The sequence below is a fragment of the Balaenoptera physalus genome (genome assembly GCF_965194825.1).
Source record: "Balaenoptera physalus genome assembly, chromosome: 5".
Classification (NCBI taxonomy): domain Eukaryota; kingdom Metazoa; phylum Chordata; class Mammalia; order Artiodactyla; family Balaenopteridae; genus Balaenoptera; species Balaenoptera physalus.
The window spans coordinates 148,797,336-148,818,526 of NC_138884.1; the positions used below are offsets into that span (position 1 = coordinate 148,797,336).

General features: G+C 47.0%; 1 protein-coding gene across 7 annotated transcripts in view; it reads right to left on the reverse strand.

The window, feature by feature from the left end:
- GRK4 (G protein-coupled receptor kinase 4) overlaps positions 1–21,191 on the reverse strand; it is an 83,895-nt gene that overhangs the window by 18,903 nt on the left and 43,801 nt on the right. For 5 of the 7 annotated variants that reach the window (XR_014264463.1, XM_082464380.1, XM_082464378.1 and 2 more), the window contains exons 5-10: positions 20,424–20,527; positions 17,102–17,194; positions 16,044–16,107; positions 12,499–12,639; positions 10,263–10,453; positions 408–445 (exon numbers count right to left, since the gene is read on the reverse strand). Coding sequence is in view for 6 of the 7 variants with exons in the window: in XM_082464380.1 (XP_082320506.1) it covers positions 408–445; positions 10,263–10,453; positions 12,499–12,639; positions 16,044–16,107; positions 17,102–17,194; positions 20,424–20,527 (631 nt within the window). In the remaining variant the exon portion in view is untranslated. Of the gene's footprint in view, positions 1–407; positions 446–10,262; positions 10,454–12,498; positions 12,640–16,043; positions 16,108–17,101; positions 17,195–20,423; positions 20,528–21,191 lie in introns of those variants that run through there. The other 2 variants (XM_082464381.1, XM_082464383.1) reach the window with 2 other exon arrangements.

Sequence of the window (21,191 nt, forward strand, 5' to 3'; positions counted from 1 at the left end):
AGCAAGAGGTGGGCGAACAGCAAGAAATAAGGGGGGGAAAAATGTTCTTCCTTTGAGTTTAACTGAAAATTAGAACCATCTCTCCTTCTTGCCTAGATACAGGGGAATAACGATGACATCTCCGTTCTATTATTTTTTTTTTTTTGCCACACCGCACGGCTTGTGGGATCTTAGTTCCCCAACCGGGAATCGAACCCAAGCCCCCTGCAGTAGAAGCGTGGAGTTCTAACCACTGGACCGCCAGGGAAGTCCGTCCATTCTGTCCTTAAACGAGCACACACCAGAGGGCGTCCCCTCCTGTTGCGGCTCCCCCTCCGCACTAACTGGCCAAGTGCGCACTAACTTTCCGTCCCCGAGTCCCTGTTAACAAAGTGTACGCTGTGGACGGGAAAGGCTCGCTCACTCACCATGATCATCGAGGAGAATATTCTCAGGCTTTAAGTCTCTGCAAGGGAAGAAACAACAACAGAAAGTCAGTTATCCGGAATTTGACGCTGGGATCCGTCGGCACCAGCGGAAAGACCCACAGACACCTCTGTGCTCTGAGCAACGGCAAGAAAGGCAGGTAACAGAGCCCCCTCTGTGGGTCCAGCGGCGAGCCCTTGGTGTCGTCACGAGGCTCCAGTGGCCACGTGAAGGAGGAAGATCCTACAGACAACGTGCACAAAGCGCACCGTTCTGCAGACTTAACGGAAGACGTCCCGGCCGTGAGACGCGCAGCCCCGTGGTGAGGGGTTGGCCCCTAAGGAACGCGGCTCCATTTCTCCCATCATTAATATACTGCTTAAAATGTCAACAAATGAACATTCCCCATACTAGAAGAATTCCATTGGGGGGGTCAGACAGGCATGGATTCAGATCCTGGCTCTGCCACTTACCAGCTCTGTGGCCTCAACCTCTCCAAGCCTGTGTCCTCACCTGCAAGACACAGCGCCCAGCAGCCGCCCACTCCCCGGGCTGCGCAGGGTCTGGGCAAGACCAGGCCTCGTGGCAGCGAGCACATAACCCGCAGCAGTGACTACTGATTGCAAAGGCAGGGCGACGCCACAAACTTCAAATAAGTGTGTCCCACCAAAGACGACAATATCTTAAGTGTGATATCTCAAACTACTTGTCTTCTCCCTTAGAGAGAAGAAAATTAGTTTTCAAAGGATTTATATTTAACTCTGATTTCAAGTGTGGCCCTGTCACAAGAGTCCATCTTCCTGAGCACCACCCCTCCATCTGTGGCCGCGTCACTGGAACCTACAGAGGGGACAGAGCCAGCAGCAGAGAGCAGTCGCTCAGAGGAGGCTGGTCTCAAGGGGGCGCTCCCAGCCCACCCGCCCAGGGGCTGCAGTGACTGTAACGCCTCCCGGGGTCAGAAACCACACCCCAGAAGAGACACGAGAAGTTATCCTGCCCAGAAGCTCAGAGAATCAAGAATGTGGGCATGGGTCGCTGCAGAGAGACATTCTCTGGAAAGACGCCCCTGCCACCGTCACTGGTCTCCCTGGGGAGCAGAGGGGCGGCAACGGGTGTCTTCTGCTTGCACTGCCCAGCCATGTGCACACCCTTGTTTTTTCTTTCATTCTTTTCTGTATTTAAAAAATCCTAGGAAATGCAGTTGAAAACAAAGTAACCCTCCCTGTATGCAACATTCACAGCCGCACTCCACATCAGCAGGACAGCTGCCCACCCACCTTACTTCAAACGTCTCTCGAGACCCCCTAGAGCCCCGGTGCTCTGAGCGAAGGCCTGCACCACTCGGGAGCTGGCTGGAAGCAAATCGAGGGCCCGCCCGAGACCTGCTGACGGCCGACCCGCATCCTCGCCTGGTCCCGGGACCGGCTCGTTGAAACGTGAGAAGCCTGACCTAACAACTGCCGCCAGTACCACTCTCAGCTCTCAGGTCCAGCGCCAGCCACCTGCTCCGAAAGGAGGTGCGCCGTGTGTACTGCGCAGAATAATCACGGTGGTAGCAGTAATGGTGTCAGCTAACTCCTCCTGAACGCTCTCCGGATGCCAAGATGTGTGCTTAAGCATTTGACACGCACCGACTCCTGCGACTGTCACAGCATCTCTGGAGTACGTCCAGACACTCTTGGGCTGTAGCTAAGTCAGCGGGTCACTAGGATGCCAGACGGCAAGCTGGGACCAATCCCAAAGCCGCCGTGCTCCCACCCTGCCCCACACCACACACTGGGTATCTGTCCTTTCCTGAACCTTCCCTCAAAAACCACTTCTGCAGGCTTTTCATCAGCCTCGCAGTTCTGTTCACACGTCTCTGAGTTTGGGCCCAGGGCGCTCAGCGTGAGAATGCCTCACCACGGCTGAGGTCACTCACCCCGGGGGCTTGGTTTCCTCAACCAAGTGAAAGGGTTTTACCAGATGATCTTTTCAGCTCCTTTTGTATTGAAAAGTGATGCTCTAATCATAACCTTAAGCCAGGAAGACAAACTAAGTTCAGCACATACACGAGGGTCTGACCAAAGCTGAGGATGAAAGGAGATAAGGTTGTCTTCTGACTTTTTTACACCATCCCCCAGCCCCGGTGCTGTCCTGCTGCCTGGTGTGTAACTGGTGTGCTCTCAGGCCGTTTAAAAGTCACCTTTACGTCCATGTCCTGGTTCCCTGGAAACTCAGGTTGCTGGCTCCGTGCCTTTCCTCTTCTTGTTAAAAGAGTACCTTCCCATCTGGATCCCATTTCCCGGCCTGCTACTGGGTCATGAGTTATCAGGAAATGGTGAAGTTGACGACGATTTCTGGAGACTGAGGCCTGGTCCACGGCTCACGGGCGGGCCTGCCCTCCCCGGCGCCCTCTGTCTCCCACGATGGCCTCAGTCACCCAGCCCCTCCCGGGAGGGAGACGTGAGCAGATGTGGGGAGGACCCGCTGGCAATAAGGTGGGGAGAACAGCACGGCCACAGGGAAGGGGTCTAGAGCTCTGGCCTAACCAGCACTTTAGTGCGGCCTAAATAGTTCAACCACCGTGTTGAAAAATTGGCTCTGCTCCAATGCAAAGGCATCTGGAGCAATGTTCCTGGTGGGAGCGTGACGAGAAAACAGCCATCTTGAGTTGGTGCCCAGGCACGTCACAGTATGACAACCTGCTCACACCTGAGTCTAGATAAGACAGAGATGGCCCACTGGCCTCAGGGCAAGACTCTGAGGTCCTGGTCAGTCAGTGGCCCCGTCCAGAAGGCCGACTGACCTAAGAGAGCCACCAGGAAACGGGCTTCTTAGCTACTATTGCTTTTAGAGAACCAATCCCTAAGAGGCAGAAATGTCCAATCTGGAAGAATGTGGGTCATATACAGATTAGCGGTCCCTATAAACATTAAAATCTGCCATTTTTACTATCAACGTCCATGTTTCAAAAAGGGTAGAAAACAAGAGAGATCATCCTTTGAAGCACTTACCATAAATGGTAATTATATCTCCACTTACGTGTTCACCCACACACAGCCCTTCTAGCTTATAAGCCTCCTGAGGACAAGGACCTCAAAATCTGATGTGTCCCCAGGACGTGCTTCAAGCACACAGCTCAGGAGCATATAAACCTGGGACTCAATACATATTTCTGGAATGAATAAATGAACCTGTCAGCTACTGATAAATCTAATGTGATAGCAATAATCTGTAGTGTCTAAAGGCCTGCATGACCCAATTCAGTACTGAAACAAATGACAGGTCTGAACTGTTCCCCTCTCCCCATTGTTCTCCTGCACACCAGCTGCCTTCTCCTTAGAGTGGGGAAGATTCACCTGCTTTCCAATCCACAATTCATCCAATGCACAGCTAGACGTCCCCCTCCCTTAGTGTAACTTCTAATGACATTTTCTCTTGATCATTTCCAACTACAGCATTCCAGATGGGTGGAAGTGTCATGATTCAAATCTCGTTTAATACAGGATGAGTCAGAGTCAAGTCTCTTCGGAAATGTAACAATCCAACCAAGAAGAGGTTCCGCTTGCCCCTCCTGTTACGGAAAAGAGGGCAGAACGCAGGACCTCACCGGGTACCCATCTCTCACCAGGAAGGTACATGGATGTGATGCCTTCCTCACAAGACTGTTGGGAAGATGAGATGACAGTGCACGTCAAAGTGCTCTGAAACTGTTACGTGTTCTACTAGTGAATGTTATTGGTATCGATTTTGACCGAAGCCAGCAGCATTTTTTGCTACTCATATCAGAGGGGGTGGTTTTCTCTAAGCACAGTGATACACCGAAACAAAACCAGAGTTCAATGTGTTCACCATGACGAGCTCCAACTCTGCAGGAATCACCCTGCCTGAGTCACCCCTCCTGCTGGCGGACACGGACGCTGCTGTGTAACCGCGTGTGAGCACCCAGCCCCAGGTGCATCTCCAGGGACCCTACGCTGAACACACCTCCTCCCAAAGCAACGGCTGCGTCCTTCCTCCTCTAAGAAAGCAGGAGGTGGAGCTTCGGTTTTAAATAATTACAAATCTTAACAAACCCCGCACTCTTCCCAGAAGCCAACCTAATCACTCTGAGTCACACGTACCCACCTCGCCGCATAATGTCGCTCTCACAACACAAAGAAGCTGTTTCTGATCCTTCAGAAAGCCACCTGTCAGCTCACTCCCGACTCCCATGAGTAGCGCAAAGTAGTCAAATGCACCCAGAACTCCTGAAAGATGCCGTGGTGGTCAGGTCCAGTGCCAGAAAAACACCTGGTCTGAACGCTGGAGAGATCATCTCACTAGAGTCACTTTTAGGACAAGGAGATTATCTTCCAGAATTTCATTAAACCATAAATGATTCTCCTGGATTCCACAACCACTTCCAGTTTGTGGATGTAGTATGAGCCCTGCAGACCGGTTTTCCTCTTTTTGGAAAGCAAGTGCCCAACTTGAGCTTTGATCGCCGAGGCACCCACTTGAAAGAGGGCTATCTCTAATAAACACACTGCCAGCCACTGGCTAGAGACAAACACACTGCCAGCCACTGCCCACACCCCCACTGAGGCATCTTTTTTTTTGTTAGAGAGACCTTGGTTGATTTCCATAAATGACCATCTGGGTGCCTTGCCTTTTCTCTTCTTGTGCTTTAAATTCTCGCTCTCACGTTTTACATTCACAAGTAAACGGTGAGCCCTTGAAACCCTAGGCCCCTACTCTAGACCCCAATAAAAGTAGACTCCCAAGCCCGCGCTCATGCTTCTTCCCCTGCCCCACCTGGCTGTAATTTCCAGGCCCTGTAAGTAATAAACCTTGTCTCTTTCAACGTCTCCTGATGGTTGTTGCTGAGGGTGTCCTGCAATCATAGTAAGAATCACAAGGCGGGTCCAGCCACAACGCTGGTTACCAGTGGGCTGAGACTGGCACGGAACAGTGGGTGTATCAGAAAAAGAGTGACCATGAAGCTGTCGCTGCAGAGAAACATTGTGATAAGGTTCTGGATTAGAAATTTTATTTTCCACAAAGACAATGCAAAATAATTGATTTAATGGTTGAGATAAGGAACAAAATTTAACTCCCAATCTGAGAACTGAACTTGTAACCTAAAGAATCTATGCAAAGAGGGCTTCCCTGGTGGCGCAGTGGTTGAGAGTCTGCCTGCCAATGCAGGGGACATGGGTTCGAGCCCTGGTCTGGGAAGATCCCACATGCCGCGGAGCGACTAGGCCCGTGAGCCACAACTGCTGAGCCTGCACGTCTGGAGCCTGTGCTCCGCAACAAGAGAGGCCGCGATAGTGAGAGGCCCGTGCACCGCGATGAAGAGTGGCCCCCGCTTGCTGCAACTAGAGAAAGCCCTCGCACAGAAACGAAGACCCAACACAGCCAAAAATAAATAAATTAATTAATTAATTTAAAAAAAAAAGACATATATGCATGGAAAAAAAGAAAAGTATCTATGCAAAGAGAAAACGCAAAACAACACCAAACCTAAGTAAGCGAGTAGTAACTGAAGGCCTTCTCGTCTACTGAACATCCCTAAGAAACCACAGCCTCCACGTGCCTCACGATAAAAGAACGACAGTCTTTGGCTTGACCCTATAGTATACAAGCTCTGTAAACTATAGCTCAGATTCTGCCTCTGATAGTGACATTAGGATACCTGATGAGATAGCCGGCCTCTGGGACATCAATCTCAAATTGCTTTCTCTATATTCACCGTCTATAAATACAAACAGCATTTACCAGGCAGATTTTTAACTATCGATTGTTCCAGTCTGTTTCAGAAGACTCATGAGGGTGCACTGACTCAAGGTTTTGTACATCTATCCAAAACTTCCCTCTCATGAAGTACCAACAGAAGCAGCAGGATTCTAGTGGGGGGGGAAATAAACATACACGGGCTCTACTGTCTTTATTCACAGACGACATGATTCTGCATGTAGAAAACCCTAAGGAATTCACAGTAAACTCCTAAAGCTAATGAGAGTTCAGCAAGGACACAAGATCATTACCCAGAAATCGATGGGATTTCTACATACTAGCAATAAACAATCCAAAATGAAATTAAGAAAACAATTGCATTTGAAATACTAACAAAAAGAATCAAACACTTAAGAATAAATTTAACAAAAAAAAGTACAAGACTTATATACTGAAAACTACAAAACATTGCTGAGAGAAATTAAAGAACATCTAAATAAATGGAAAAACATTCTGTGTTCATAGATCAGAAAATTCAATATGGTTAAGATATCCATTATCCCCAAATTGATCTATAGATTCAATGCAATCCTTAGCAGGCAAAATATACATACATACATATATATACATATACATATATATATATATACACACATATATTTCTTTTTTTTTTACAGAAACTGACAAGCTGATCCTAACATTCATATGGAAATGCAAAGGACCCAGAATAGCCAAAATATCTTGAAAAAGAAGAACAAACTCAGAGACTTCATACCTCCCAATTTCACAACTGACTACCAAGGTGCAGTAATCAAGACAGTGTAGAACAGGCAGGAGCACAGACACAGACCAACGGAACAGAACTGACGGAGTCCTGAGTTCTTCCACCCTCTAGCCCCTGGCAACCACTTTTCTACTCGATTTCTATGAGTCTGACTTTTTTTTTTAGCTATGTACCCAGGAGTGGGATCTCTGGATCATACGGGTGTTCTATTTTTAATTTTTTTTAAAGGAAACTCCATACTGTTTTCCATAGTGGCAAAACTGAAAACATTTTCAGAAGCCAACTCTTTAAAATTTTCATAGTCTTTTTGCCATACCTACCTGTATACATATTGTACTTTGTTAAGAAAAATAATTCTTATAATTTAAAAGAAATCACACTATCAAAACGACAGAGGAAATTCTCTGGCTGTCCAGTGGTTAGGACTCCGTGCTTTCACTGCCAAGGGCCCTGGTTCAGTCCCTGGTCGAGGAACTAAGATCCCACAAGCCACGCGGCACAGCCAAACAAACAAACAAACAAACAAGCACCAAAAACAACAGAAAGCAAAGCACACCATCCCCAGAAAGGCTGCCCAGCAGCCCGGCCTGGGCTGTACTGAGCCTGGGGCTCCTTTCGTGGCTGGTTGTTTCAGGCACTTTATCTGAATGAACAGCAGACAAGTATAGAGAAAAGAAATGAAACACTCCAGGAAAATTACGTCTGGAATAAAAGGCCCTCAAGGATGCTATGGCTTTTTACTAACTTCTTAAGCTTTTCTCCAAATAAATAAATGTAAAAAGGCACAGCCTAGGGCCTGGTAGGCAACAGAAAAGCCACACACGCTTGCTCCTTCCTTCCCACTCTCTTCACAAATGCTCTGGTTTAGTCACACTCCTCTGTTCACTTTCTCCAAGATGCAAACACAACTCACGTCTCAGCTCACGTCTCCCCTGGAAGAACCACCCTCTCCCCCCTGCCCAGATCTTCTTAGCCATCCTTCCAAGCTGCAATCTAAGTTCCAGCTCCTCCAGGAAGCCTTCCCTGATCAGGCCTTGGCCTAATTTGAAGCATTAATCCATTACATTTAATTGCTCACGAAACGCAGGCCCCTCTTTGGGAGACTCCTTAACTGCACTGCAGCATCTGCCTCAATGCCTCCATGGAGGCTGGAGGTTGCACTTGAAGGCCGTGCACTCCCCACGCTACCGGGGCTCTCAAGGCAGCTCTGTGGGCAGGAGGGCAAGGTGGCCCCAGGCTCTCAATTCTGACTGGTAACAAGCTCTTCCCTAAGGATGCTTAAAGCCCAGCCTGAGTGCCCCCTCTTTTCGGACCTTTAAACTGCTGAAATAGTAGAGCATTTTTATTTGTACTGTCTCTGTGCAAAAAGTAAGACCATCTCTCTAGGACCTGGTCTGATAAAATCTGTCAAGTGGCAATCTCTGAAAATAGGTAAGAGTACATAAGAACCCCTATCCTTTGAAGCATGCAAGCCGTGCTTTAACAGGTCCTTGTTTAAAGAGGGCGGGGATGTACCATTAGAGCCTGAAAGCCATCGGTCATTCACTCAACAGACACTTGGTGGCACCTCCTGATGGCAGGTGTTATGGACACAGTAGGGACGAGACAGACCTGCTCAGCTGGAGGGCAAGTGGGAGCCCACGGTAAAAGAATGGGGGAAATGAAAATCTTCCAACCAATCCAGTAATGCATCTTAACACCAGAAGCAAGCAAAGGCGGCTCAACTGTACTTAACTGTAACAAACTAATTTCCTCTAGTGGTAAAACTGGAATCAAAGCTCCTCTAGGCTTGGGCCACACTTCAGAGCCACTCCCTGTAAGGACAATGGCCAGGCCGTCTTCAGACGACCCCCTCTCCCTCTAGGGCAACCGTTCCCAGGGCAGCAGGCCACCCCTTGCTCCACAACTCACAGTGGGCGGGGCCGTGTCAGTCCCTCGGCCCAGCCCGGCAGCTGATCCTCAAGAGTATAATTTTTGTGACTTTCTGTCTGAATTAAAAAAAAAAAAAAAATCCCACAAGGACTCAGAGGCAAAGAATATACAAATCAATTTTCACTGCAAAGTAAAGGAGCTGTTACAGTGGAGGATTACTGGACTGAATGTCAATATTATGACATAGTATGAGTGTGTTTCATGTTTGGTAATTGCAATCATTGTTGCTTTTGTTGTGGTCATCCATGTACAATGCTTGGTGTCAGTCTATTTATCTCTTGTAAAAATAAAATACAGTGTGTGTGTGTGGAAAAAAAAAAAAAAAAAGAGATACTTAACTTGGCTCTGGGCTACGAAAGACAAGGAAAAGTCAGAAGTTCATCAGAACTGGGATGGATAAGATGAAGGTCTCCTAAGAAGTTAGCCAGCCAGAGGGACCCTGCCCCCAGGATGGGCAACATGGAGTGCTGTGAGGATGTGGTCAGAGGAGGGGGGCTTCTGGAAAGAGGACATCCGTGTGCTAACTCTGCATGGTGGGCAGGAGTTGCTCAGAGTGAAGCAGGAGGGGCCGCGTTGCAAGAAAGGCATCCACATGGGGAGCCGCACGAGCAAAGGGGTGAAGACAGGAGGACGCTGCACAAGTTCCAGGAGAGCAAGCTGACCTGAGGAAGCTGTGATCTAAGCCACTGACCCTAGAAAACAGAGAGTAATTTGAGAAATGTTCAGGAGTGAGTTGGTGACCAAAGCCGGGGAGGATTTGGACTAGATGGGGAGGACTGGGGCAAGGGATGGGCAGACCCCTTGGGAGTTTAGGAGAAAGGGCAAGGATAGACACGCCCATCAGGGAACGACGTGCATACAGGTGGTAGGTGGACGCGCAGAGATGAACGCAGGGAGCTGCCCAGGGAGTGGCCAAGAAGAGCATCAGAGCCCAGGACTCCAGCACCTAAAGGGTGGTGGAGGGACTGCTTTCCCTAAAACTTGATCTACTGATCACACGAAACTAATTCCAACTATTGTACTCAATTTTCTTTACTGAATTCTAAGACGAAAAAGTATTTAAACACGTATTATTATTTTAAGACATCTGTTATTTTGTTGGGACCCAGTCCCTAGTCCTTAGCAGAACTGTCAAAATGTCTAAGAATCTTGGAAATGGGTTCTTCTCGTGATTATGTGAGTAGCAAGACCATATTTGACCAACTTAAAACTATTATACTTACTAGAGATAAAAGAGAACTAAAAAGAAAACCAAGGTCCACCTCTGATTGGCCATATTTCCAGCAGCGTGGGAGCACAGCCCCAAGGGACCACCGCCAAGCGGCTCACCCACGGCCCTCCCGCCCAGGCCCCTAAGAGCGGCCAGCAAGAGCTTCGAGGTGGCCTAAGGCTCAGGAGGACCAGGCTTCAAGGCCCCCGAAGTCCATGCCATTCTTACCTGTACACAATTCTTTCCCTCTGCAAATCCTCCAAGCCACAGCACAGCTCTGCAGCATAGAAAATAGCTCTCTGCTCATCGAAGCCGGGGTTGCCCAAGTTGTAAATGTGAAACTTCAGGTCCCCTCCATTCATAATGGTTAGCACCAAGCACAAGGAATCTTTGGTTTCGTAAGTGTAGCACAAGCTAACCTAAACACAACAGCATCATAAAAAACAAAACACAGAAACCTGCTCATTCATTGGGGATTTACTCCATTTGCTAACAATAATCAAATAATCCATGTTAGATTTATAATTAGAACACCCAACTACTGCTTGCTTCAGGGAAACGTACACCGTGCGCCATCTTGAACCTTCAACTACTGAAGATCTTACAGCTGCTCCGTATTGAAAGCAGAGAACCTTCTATGTCTAACTGAGTCAGTGTCAAACCGTCACAAAGACACCTGGGGTCACGATCCTCAAAGCTATGCTCTACTCACTGAGCACCTACAGTCCATACTTGCGGAATGTCTGCATTTAGCATAAAATTTAAAGACAGCTCCCAGCAGTGCAAGAGGGGTCTTGTGCTGCACACCCTTCCAACGTTTTGTGTCGTCAATCAACGCTGGTGGAGGTACGGTGGCCTCTTATTGTGGTTTTAATTCTCATTCCTCTGTATATGCAAATACGGAGGATATATCGCAAACCGTTTTCATGTATAATACTTATTATCTACTTGGAACTTCTTTTGTGCAGTGCCTGTTCAAGTTTTTTGCCCACTTTTCTATTGGTCTGTATGCCATTTTACACACACGAGTGCACACACACACACCCCCTTCTGGGATTTTGATTGGGATTGCATTTAATTCATTTAATCTATATGTCAATTCGGGGAGAAGCGACATCTTCACGGCACTGAGTCTTCCAATCCATGAACATGGTACCCCACCATTCATTTAGGTCTTCTTTAATTTTTTGTAATGGTATTTTATAGTTTCCAGTATAGAAGTCTTGCACATTTCGTTTGGTTTTTCCTAGATTTTGATGTTTCTTGGTGCTACTGTAAATGGTTTCAATTAAAAATTTTCATTTTCTAATTGTTTCATATCTAATTGGTGCCATATCTAATAACTTGGCCGAATTCTCAATCAGTTTTCTAGAAAGTCTTGGACTGTCTATGCACACAATCATGTTGTGGTGGGGTGGGGGGGACTGGGGAGGAGGAGGAGGAGATGAACTTGACAGAGGTACCCGTCAGGACCTGCTGGTGGACCACAAGCAGGAAGGGAAAAATAGAATCAAGGACAAAGGAAAATATTTCTAGGTTCCTTGGGAGAGGCCAAGAATATAGAAACCAGAAGGTTTTATTTAAGTAGAATAAACCCAAACTACTACTTTTGTCCCTTTCATAAAGCTAGATCGTTTCAAGGTAGTTACAAAAATATGTTTAAAGCAACTCCAAGATGAGCCCATTTTATTTAAAGATTTTCACGTAATGCACATAGGACTGACATATCATACACATTAACTCTTGCTATCACATTTAGATGATGGCTGTGAGGGTCTCTGTTTTGGAACATTTGTGCCCCAGCACAAAGCAGCTGACCTCAGTAGTGAGAAATAAATGACACCACAAATCCTTTTATAAATTGTCTTTCACTCTCTCCCTTCGACATGTAATTAGGTGTAGAGAAAGCAGGTTTGGAGACGAAAACCACACTACTTGATGCACGGCCTGGAGCCAGGGTCCCTGGGCTCAGTCCTTACCTGCGACAGTAAGGGTGAGGTCTGAGGCCTCCTACAAATTGGGATGTGCTAGTTGAGGGCGAGCAGTACACCTGCCGGTGTCAGAAAGGGGACAGAGGTGGAGACACGAGGCCCACCTGAGGAGCCAGACGGGCAGAGTAGTGTCTTCAAGTCTGTGGCTCAGCTGGAGGCTGCGACAAAGTGCAGGGTGAGCTCGGCCACTGCCACAGAGGATGGGGCGCCTCGTCAGCGAAGAGTCACTGCCAGACCAGGCGGCGGGGGACAGCAACAGATTCATAACAAGTAGCCACTGTTCTACGTTGTGTGTCCAGTGAGGACTGAACGGGGAAGAGAGGGCTGCTCCCGGCACCTCTCCCCATGAACAGCCAGGAGAGCAAAACCCCGCACATGCTCAGCTAAGAAAAGGCACGAGCCCGGCAGCAGGTCTGCCGGAAAAATGCCGCTTATCCCACACTCCACAGCAAGGACGGAGAGGAGATACTTACTACAAATCTACTGTGCACTTTTTCTAGGATTCTTTTTTCATTGAGAGCCATAGCTTCCCCTTTCCTCCTCTTTATTCTTTTCTTTTCTAGCTTTTTACAGGCATACATTTTTCCCGTGGCTCGCACTTGACAGGCACAAACCTAGTTTAAAAAGAGAAAAAAAAAGGCTTATATCTACCTGACAGTCCTTAGGCTACAAAAAGAAACCTGTGTTCTCCATGACAATTCCCTCTGGTAAAGAGCAGCATGGGATCTGCTGAGCCAAGACCACGGCAGTCACGGTCACAGCAGGGTCCCAAGGCAGCTCCTTCTCTCACACCCTCGGGTCCCCATCTACGAAGGTAGCTGAGGCCACCAAGGGCTTTATGAACTCGAGGATGGTGACAGTGGAACTCATGCACATGTGATCCTGCCGCATCTGCTTAATTTAAATATGTCTCCCTATTTCTTTCTACTTTTTGTACAAGAACAAAAGTTTTTGAGACTAAATATTCTTGATTTTTTTTAAAATTCAAGAATAAGAAAATGTACTTCATAGAATCCATAGACTTTCATGCCTTTATCCTACTTAATTAGTTCTTAAAGTAATATTTGTATGTTACCTCACATTATGAAAATTTTCAAACATAGACAAGTGGAGAGAATAGTACAGTAGGCCCCCAGGTACCAGTCTTTCAGTTTCCAGGCTATCAACGCCTGGCTGTCGTGTTTCCTCCGAGCCCCACCCACTCCACACCCCAGACACACACACACACCCCAGAGACACACACACACCCCACAGACACACACACACCCCACAGACACACACACACACCCCACAGACACACACACACACCCCAGACACACACACACCCCAGACACACACACACCCCAGACACACACACACACCCGAGACACACACACACACACCACACACACACACCCCACACACACCCCCCCCACACACACACCCCCCCACAGACACATACACACACCACACAGACACACGCCACAGACACAGATGCCACAGACACACACACACATCCCACAGACACACACACACCCCACAGACACACACACACATCCCACAGACACACAGACACACACTCCCACACACACACCCCACGGACACACACACACACCCCAGACACACACACACCCCAGACACACACACCCCCCCACACACACACCCGAGACACACACACACACCACACACACACACCACACACACACACACCCCCCACAGACACACACACGCCACACACATGCACACAGAGGATTACTTTAAAAAGTGAATATAAGACATGATATAATGTTATCCATCAATATAATAATTTTGATGGTAAAATATAAAGCTCATTGTGGAAAATATTGAAAGTATTAATAAGGACAATGATAAAACACCCAAAATTCCAAGATAACTATCATTAATATTTTGCTGTATAAGCTTCTAAGTGCCCCTTTGTACATGTATGTGCCAGAATATATACCTTGCTCCCACACAACCTCTGGTTTTTAGGGAAAATTGGGCTTATGTTACAGAACAGATAATATTTTATAACCTCCTTTTTTCATCTTACAGTGCGACTATTTTCTCCTCATTAAACGTTCTCCAAATATGTGACTATTCCAAAATTTATTTCATCATTTTCCTCCCATTAAGTCTCTGCACATCTCTTTATCGTGAACTTAAGTCCCTTTAAGTGGAGTTGCCAAATTCACTTTGCCTGAGGCAAAGGCGTCAGGCACTGCAAATCCTCAGATGCTCCCCACGACAACCAGTGGGGCAGGGATTGCTGTCCCCTCTGCAGGGCGAGACCAAGGTGGGGAACCCAGATCACACAGCTGGAAGCGGTGGCACAGGAGCTTGACCGCAGGGCTGCGTGGGTCCTAAGGACGTGCTCTCTCCGCTGCACTATGCAGCCTCCAAAGCCACGCACAGGGATGCCCACGCGGCTCCCCTTCCACTGCGCCTGCCTCAGCACCCTACAGACCTGCTTTGGCAGACTTAGATCTTCAGTGAAAGCACTGCTGTTGACAAATAAGACCAAAATATTGGCCTTTCAAACGCACTGGAAGAGGTGGCAGTATTTGGAAAAAGTAAATGCACCACTGGCATTCGGATTGAAAGGACCCTGAGGCTGTCTGCCTTAGTCACAGGGTTCTAACAGAAGAGAAATGGACTATTCGCTCCCCTCCGGGCCTGACGCAGCTACAGCACATCCAGAACAAGTCTGTGAAAAACCACAGTGGTTTTTTTGTCCATACAACCATCTGTTTGGAAACACACGTGACTGTGTTAAAGAGTAATCTATGAGATCATAAATACACCAAGTCTTTTCATGACAGTTAAAACTTGCTAACGTGTTCCCACTGAGTCCACTGTTAAAACTTCTGTGTGGCCAGAGCTAGAACTTCATTCTTTTGTAAACACAAGACCCATGTGTTTGAAACCTTCCTCTGCTGTTTACAGAGTCTGAGTTTTGTCCTCGCAGGTGGAGAGGGGCAGGATGGCGTGAACCCAAGCGCTCCAGGAGCAACAGAGGAGGGCCCCTGCAGAAGTGCCTGCTAGGAAGAGTTACAGCAAGCATTTGGCCGGGTGATGTGCAACGTCCTAAAAGCTCTCCAGAACGGTATCAGAGGACAACGCTGCTGAATCCCCCGGGGCAGTGGCCACGTGGACCAATTTCTTCCCACGTCAACTGTGAGTGAATGACACATCTCCCTGCTGGTGTGACACCTCTGGGGCCGGTGCTCTATGTCATGTTAGGGGAACTCTGGTGGCTTTTGCTCTGGCCTTCAGCTGGAACTTGGGAGCACACCTGCTGCAAATCACACACAGACAGTACAACCTGCTCTGACCCGACACACACTCTCAGCTCCTCTACGGCTCGCCTGGGTCTGGGGACTTAGAAAGGCTTGAACTGAAAGTGACTTAGTGAGGCAACTGACATCTCCTTAAGTCACCTAAACAGAACTGCACGGGACTCTCTGTCCGCCTACCACAGTGGTCTCTATCTAGGAGTGCCATCATATTTAAAGACCATCTCTCATGAATCTGTGGGTAGTTTCTTTAGGATTTTCCCAAATGTACACATTTTCTAACACCTTTCAATGTAGGTGTAACATGTCCAGAGTTGAGTTAAATGAGCATATTTAATAATATACTTTGTACTACGTGAACTTTTAGGCTAGTCCTAAATTAGGGAAATGGAGTAACAGAAATTCCACCATATGGAAACAGAATAATCCTTTCAGTCAGGACAACCTTACTGAGCTTGAACACTGAACATGAGAAAACAACTTAAGAAATACGAAGTGAAATATAAAATCACACAGATAGTGAATTATTTTTTTTCCCGGATCTCTGAATTTTTTAAAAGCTTGTACCCTCTGCTCAAAGTTCAACATTAATTCTCATGGTTCCTAAAATTATTCCCAAAACACACAGTAAGGAAATGAATGTACTGGTAAAGTCGATACATTACCTGAAGATCACGCTTTTCAGTTACCTTGCTGTCTACTTTTCTAGAAGAATTGCTCGTAGCTGGTCCCATACTACTTACCTCTCCAAATCCGCCTTTTCCTAGAACTCTGTAATGTCTAAATGTGTTCTTTGTTACTGGTTGCCTAATTAATTAAAAAAAAAAAAAAAAAAAAGCTTAAGGCCTCACATCACACTGCTATTTTGAAAGAGAAAAGCCTACCTAGTTCCTGTCCTAGCCTGAGTTAGGGAACCCCCACTGCTCCAAGAGGGTGCCCAGGGCAAGGGTGCTAGGCTCAGGGCCTGTGGCTCCCTCAGTGGGGTGGCTTTTCAGAGACAAGCACGTCAACATGTAAACTTGGTTGAAAACACGGAAGACAGTTGCAGAACAGTCCCGTTGTCCTTCCTAACTGAACACAAGCCTGCAGCCAGCCCACACTGTGAAATGTCTGTGTTCTTCGGCATGGCTCTTGGGGCCTGTCAGAAAGCTGCTGAGGGAAGTGACCTCGACAGTGAGCTGCCTTGTGAAAAAAGAACCCCAAAGGCGATGTTTACACCAAAGCCTCAAAAGAAACCTGTATGAACAAGAAGTGGAAATTTAATAAATCAATAATAATTGTAATCATAACTACAACAACAACAGTAGTGGCAGCTAACACTTTCTGAGCACTTATTTTGTGCACCAAGCACTGTGCTAAGCGTTTTACACACGTTCCTCCGGTGACCCTAGCAGTCCAGGGGTGTGGATTCTATCATTACTTCTCTTCTCTTACAGAACAAGGACCTATAATTACTTCTCTCCTCATACAGGCTATGTCACTGCCTGAAGACACACAGCCAGTAGGAGGCTGAGCCCTCAAAGACTCAACCACCACATGGGATTACGTTTCTGTGAACCTAGAATATGGTTTACTCTCTAACTACTGCACCAACAGGGCTAACTGCCATTTTAAAAAGAGAAAACAGAGTCCACTGGATCCAAAGAAATTGTGTAATGAATATTAATAATTTCTGTACAAAAATGCCACATACAACCCAAGATTTCCAATAGCATTTTGACAGATGGAAAAGTATACACCCATCAGTATGCAGTAATGGAAGTTACTACTTGTTTTTACTGAATTTTAAATTAGAACATACCTTTCCAGCCATTTCCACTGTAAAAATCGAGAAAAATATGAGCTTTCTTGGTATTCTTCAAATGATTCTCCACTTAAATAGCCATGGACAATTCTAGAAAAAGTTTTTATGCAATTATGTACATTTGTTGCATTACAAAATGAAAACAACTGTGTTTTAGTGCATAAATGAGCACTGGATATGGGAAAGGGAATCATTACACACAATTCAATACATTGAATTTTGCAGTTACAGAATTCCACACTCGTTTCTAATGCTACCAGTAAAAATATGAAGGCAAGAATTCAAAAGAAATAAAATCAATTTACCTTCCCAAAGTCAGAGGTTCTTTTTATGTATATGAATATTAGTGAAATAATTACTTGATAAAAATAGTCTACCAGTAGAAAGACAAGAGTTTAAACTATATTCAGGGACTTCCCTGGTGGCACAGTGGTTAAGAATCCGCCTGCCAATGCAGGGGACACGGGTTCGAGCCCTGGTCTGGGAAGATCCCACATGCCGCGGAGCAACTAAGTCCGTGCGCCACAACTACTGAACCTGTGCTCTAGAGCCCACGAGCCACAACTACTGAGCCCACGTGCCGCAGCTACTGAAGCCCGTGTGCCGCAGCTACTGAAGCCTGCGCACCTAGAGCCTGTGCTCCACAACAAGAGAAGCCACCGCAATGAGAAGCCCACGCACCGCAACGAAGAGTAGCCCCCACTCGCCACAACTAGAGAAAGCCTGCACGCAGCAACAAAGACCCAACGCAGCCAAACATAAATAAATAAATAAATCTATTTATTTTAATAGATAAATAAATAAAGCACTCAATATATTATTTTATGCTACACATTTCTTGAAGAAATTGTATGCAATTGGCCATGCTTCTGAGGTTTATTTATGATTTATTATAGTAGTAATACAAGTTTTACTTGGGGAGTAGACGAGGGACAGAATGCAGCCTGTCATTTAAAATGGCTCTTTACTCAATGAGTATCCGCTGAATGACAGCGAGCACTGTGCTGACGCCAGAGGGAAGGTCACCTTGGGCCGTCCTGAAGGCTCTGACGGCTGGGCAAGAAGACGGCTAAGTCAGCGGCCAGCTAAGAGCCAGGTGTCACCAGGGTTCCCGCAGCTGCACCAGGGGGGCTGCAGCACACTGACCCTGGGCCGGGAGGCTGAGGGAGACGGTCTGAGCCAGAGCAGAGTCACCCCGATAGAGAGAGAAAGGAGCCATGTCCCGGACACGGCAGAGTCCAAGTGGGAGCGATCACGGCCGCCCGGAAAGTTGCTACTGGATCGTAACTGAGGAGGCTTTGGGGATAATGCCAGCATCCACACTGGTTTTAGAATTCTGAGCAAGTCATCTGATTTGCTTCACTTGATTTTGCAAAAAAGAGGTTATTCAGATGTTCTTGGATTGACCAATGTTATAGCACAGTGATTCTCAAAAAGTGTTCCGAGGATCCCCGTGGGTTCCGAGACCCTTTCAGGGGGTGTTCAGTAATGAAACTATATTTATAATAGTACTAAGACATGCATTACCTTTTTAAAACCCCACTCTCATAGAAGGGTTTTCCAGAGGCCACAAGACAGGTGACAACGTTTTTGCTCTGAAGGATAGTGGAACATCTGTGTCTCATCTTATTTCTTAAGAACATAACCCACATAAACAAAAGCTCTTTGGGTCCTCAATAATTTGTAAGAGTGTAACAGGGTCCTGAGATGCTGCCACACCAATCCTAGACCTGCACTTGTCCTGGAGGCCAAGCCCTCACCTCCCAGTGGGGTGAGGACAGGGCCTGGCCTTGCCTCTGGGGCTCCTTTCCCTCGAGATCATGTGGGCAGCTCAACTCCAAGCCTTTCTGAACCAGTTTAAGAATTCCGACACTATCAGCTCAGCTAAATCATCTTTATAAAGGTACTTAAGCGTCTCCATGAAGGAACAGCACAAATACCAACCGATTCTAATACATTTGTATATTTCACAGTGTATATAAATTAGTAAGATTAATGACTATAGTCAACTTACCAGTGTATCTCAATTTCACTTCCCAGTACGGCTTACCTCAAAAACAACAGACTCTGCTCCGCTGCCCTAGTCTGGCAGATAAACCTACTGCACACAAGTTTTAAAAACTATGACACTTAAAACTGTGCATCAGTTCAGCACTGGTTTTTAATATGTTCATCTTGACGGCCCCCACTAACCCTTGCGTTGTGCTGATTCTCAGCACAGCTTCATGTGGAAAACAGGGAGCACAAAGGAATCATTACGTTCACCATGCAGCATCAGGATTCTGGGATCCAAGACGAGAAAAGAAGGTTTGGGGGGAAACAAAGGCTGTAACAATACTGAGATGAGACAGAATAATAGAAAACACTGAAACTCCTCAACTATACATGGTATTGTGCTGAAGTCTCCAATTAGCCGACACCTTGCAACAGCCGATGGCAAATGGCCATTAATAAATATCTAGGGAGTGACAGTCATCAGTCGAATGAACTAAATCGAACAGAGAGATGCCTGGGTATCAACACTCATTTAAAGATCAGCAACTGTTAAGTTGACGTCTTGAAATTTACGCACAGAGAAGGCAGAATTTCTGACCAGTCTCATATGGTCACGTGCAGCGCCCATGTTTGTCAATGTCAGGATAGAATTTCAGCGTCAGAAGCTGGAATAGGAAACAAGGATCCTCTCCAGAGCTCTCAGACACACGGCCCCGCTGACACCCTGACGCCAGACCCCTCGCCTCCAGAGCTGGGAGACGGTGCATCCGTTTCCTCAGCCACCCAGTGTGCGGCACTTTGTCACGGCAGCCCCAGGAACCCGACATCGGTCCTGACAGAGCAGGCTCTCAACAGACATCTGTTGAGTGAATGGATGAGTGATAGCCGAATGTCGTTGTAAGTATACAAATGACTCCATGTTTTGGGCCAGGTCACCTCAGAAACCATTCTTTCTTCCTAGTACACAAGGAAGCTGAGTTCAGCCAAAGTGTTCTGGCTTCGGATTTTCCTGTCCTTATTGCAAAGATCTGCAGAAAAGATATTTTCAGCGAGTGCCAAGGTCTAAAAACAACATTTTATGGGACCCTTTTCATCCCAGAGCAAGCACTGCGGAAGGCTGTGCCGAGGGGCCAGGGCAGCAAAGTCACGCTCGTGACCGGGCGCTCCAGTGTGTCATTATGTCGTGTAGTTGTCACTCTTCACCTGCCTTTCTGGTGAAGGGGACCACTGTGGCCTGGAGAGGACACGCACGTGGAGAAGCTGCTGTGAGCCCCTTCTCGGGCGGAGCCCCAGGACGTGTGCAGGGCCAGCTCGACCCACTCACCGAGTGCACTCCTTGAACACGTCTTTGGAAGGGCCCTCCTGCAGCTGTAGTCTGCACTCCTGCACGACGTGGGCCGGTATTTCTGGTAGAGGGGTTGCCGAACTCTTAAGACAGCACAGAACAAATGCATGACAATTAGTGACTTCATAATTTACCAACTGGAAACAGAATCTAACGCTTATTGTACCACGAAGTATATGAAATAATACTGGTCAGAGGGCCACCTTCACCCTCCACCCCAGCCTCATTCTCCAGAGTTCGGTGTGTCACCTGCCTCTTCAGACCATTCCTATGCAGGGTCCCCAAGGGATATCTGCACACCCATCTTCACAGCAGCATTATTCATGATACCCGAAAGATGGAAATAACCCAGGTGTCCGTCAGTGGGTGGATAGATAAACAAAATGTGGTCAATCCCGACAACAGAATATTATTCAGCCTCAAAAAAGAAGGAAATTCTGGGACTTCCCTGGTGGTCCAGTGGGTAAGACTCCGTGCTCCCAATGCAGGGGGCCCGGGTTCGATCCCTGGTCAGGGAACTAGGTTCTGCATGCATGCCACAACTAAGAGTTCACGTGCCGCAACTAAGAGTCCGCATGCCGCAATGAAGATCCTGTGTGCCGCACAACTAAGACCCGTTGGAGCCAAAATAAATATAATAATTTAAAAAAGAAGGAAATTCTAATACCTGCTACAACCTGGATTAACCTTGAGGACATTATGCTAAGTGACATAAACCAGTCACAAAAAGATATACTATATGATTCC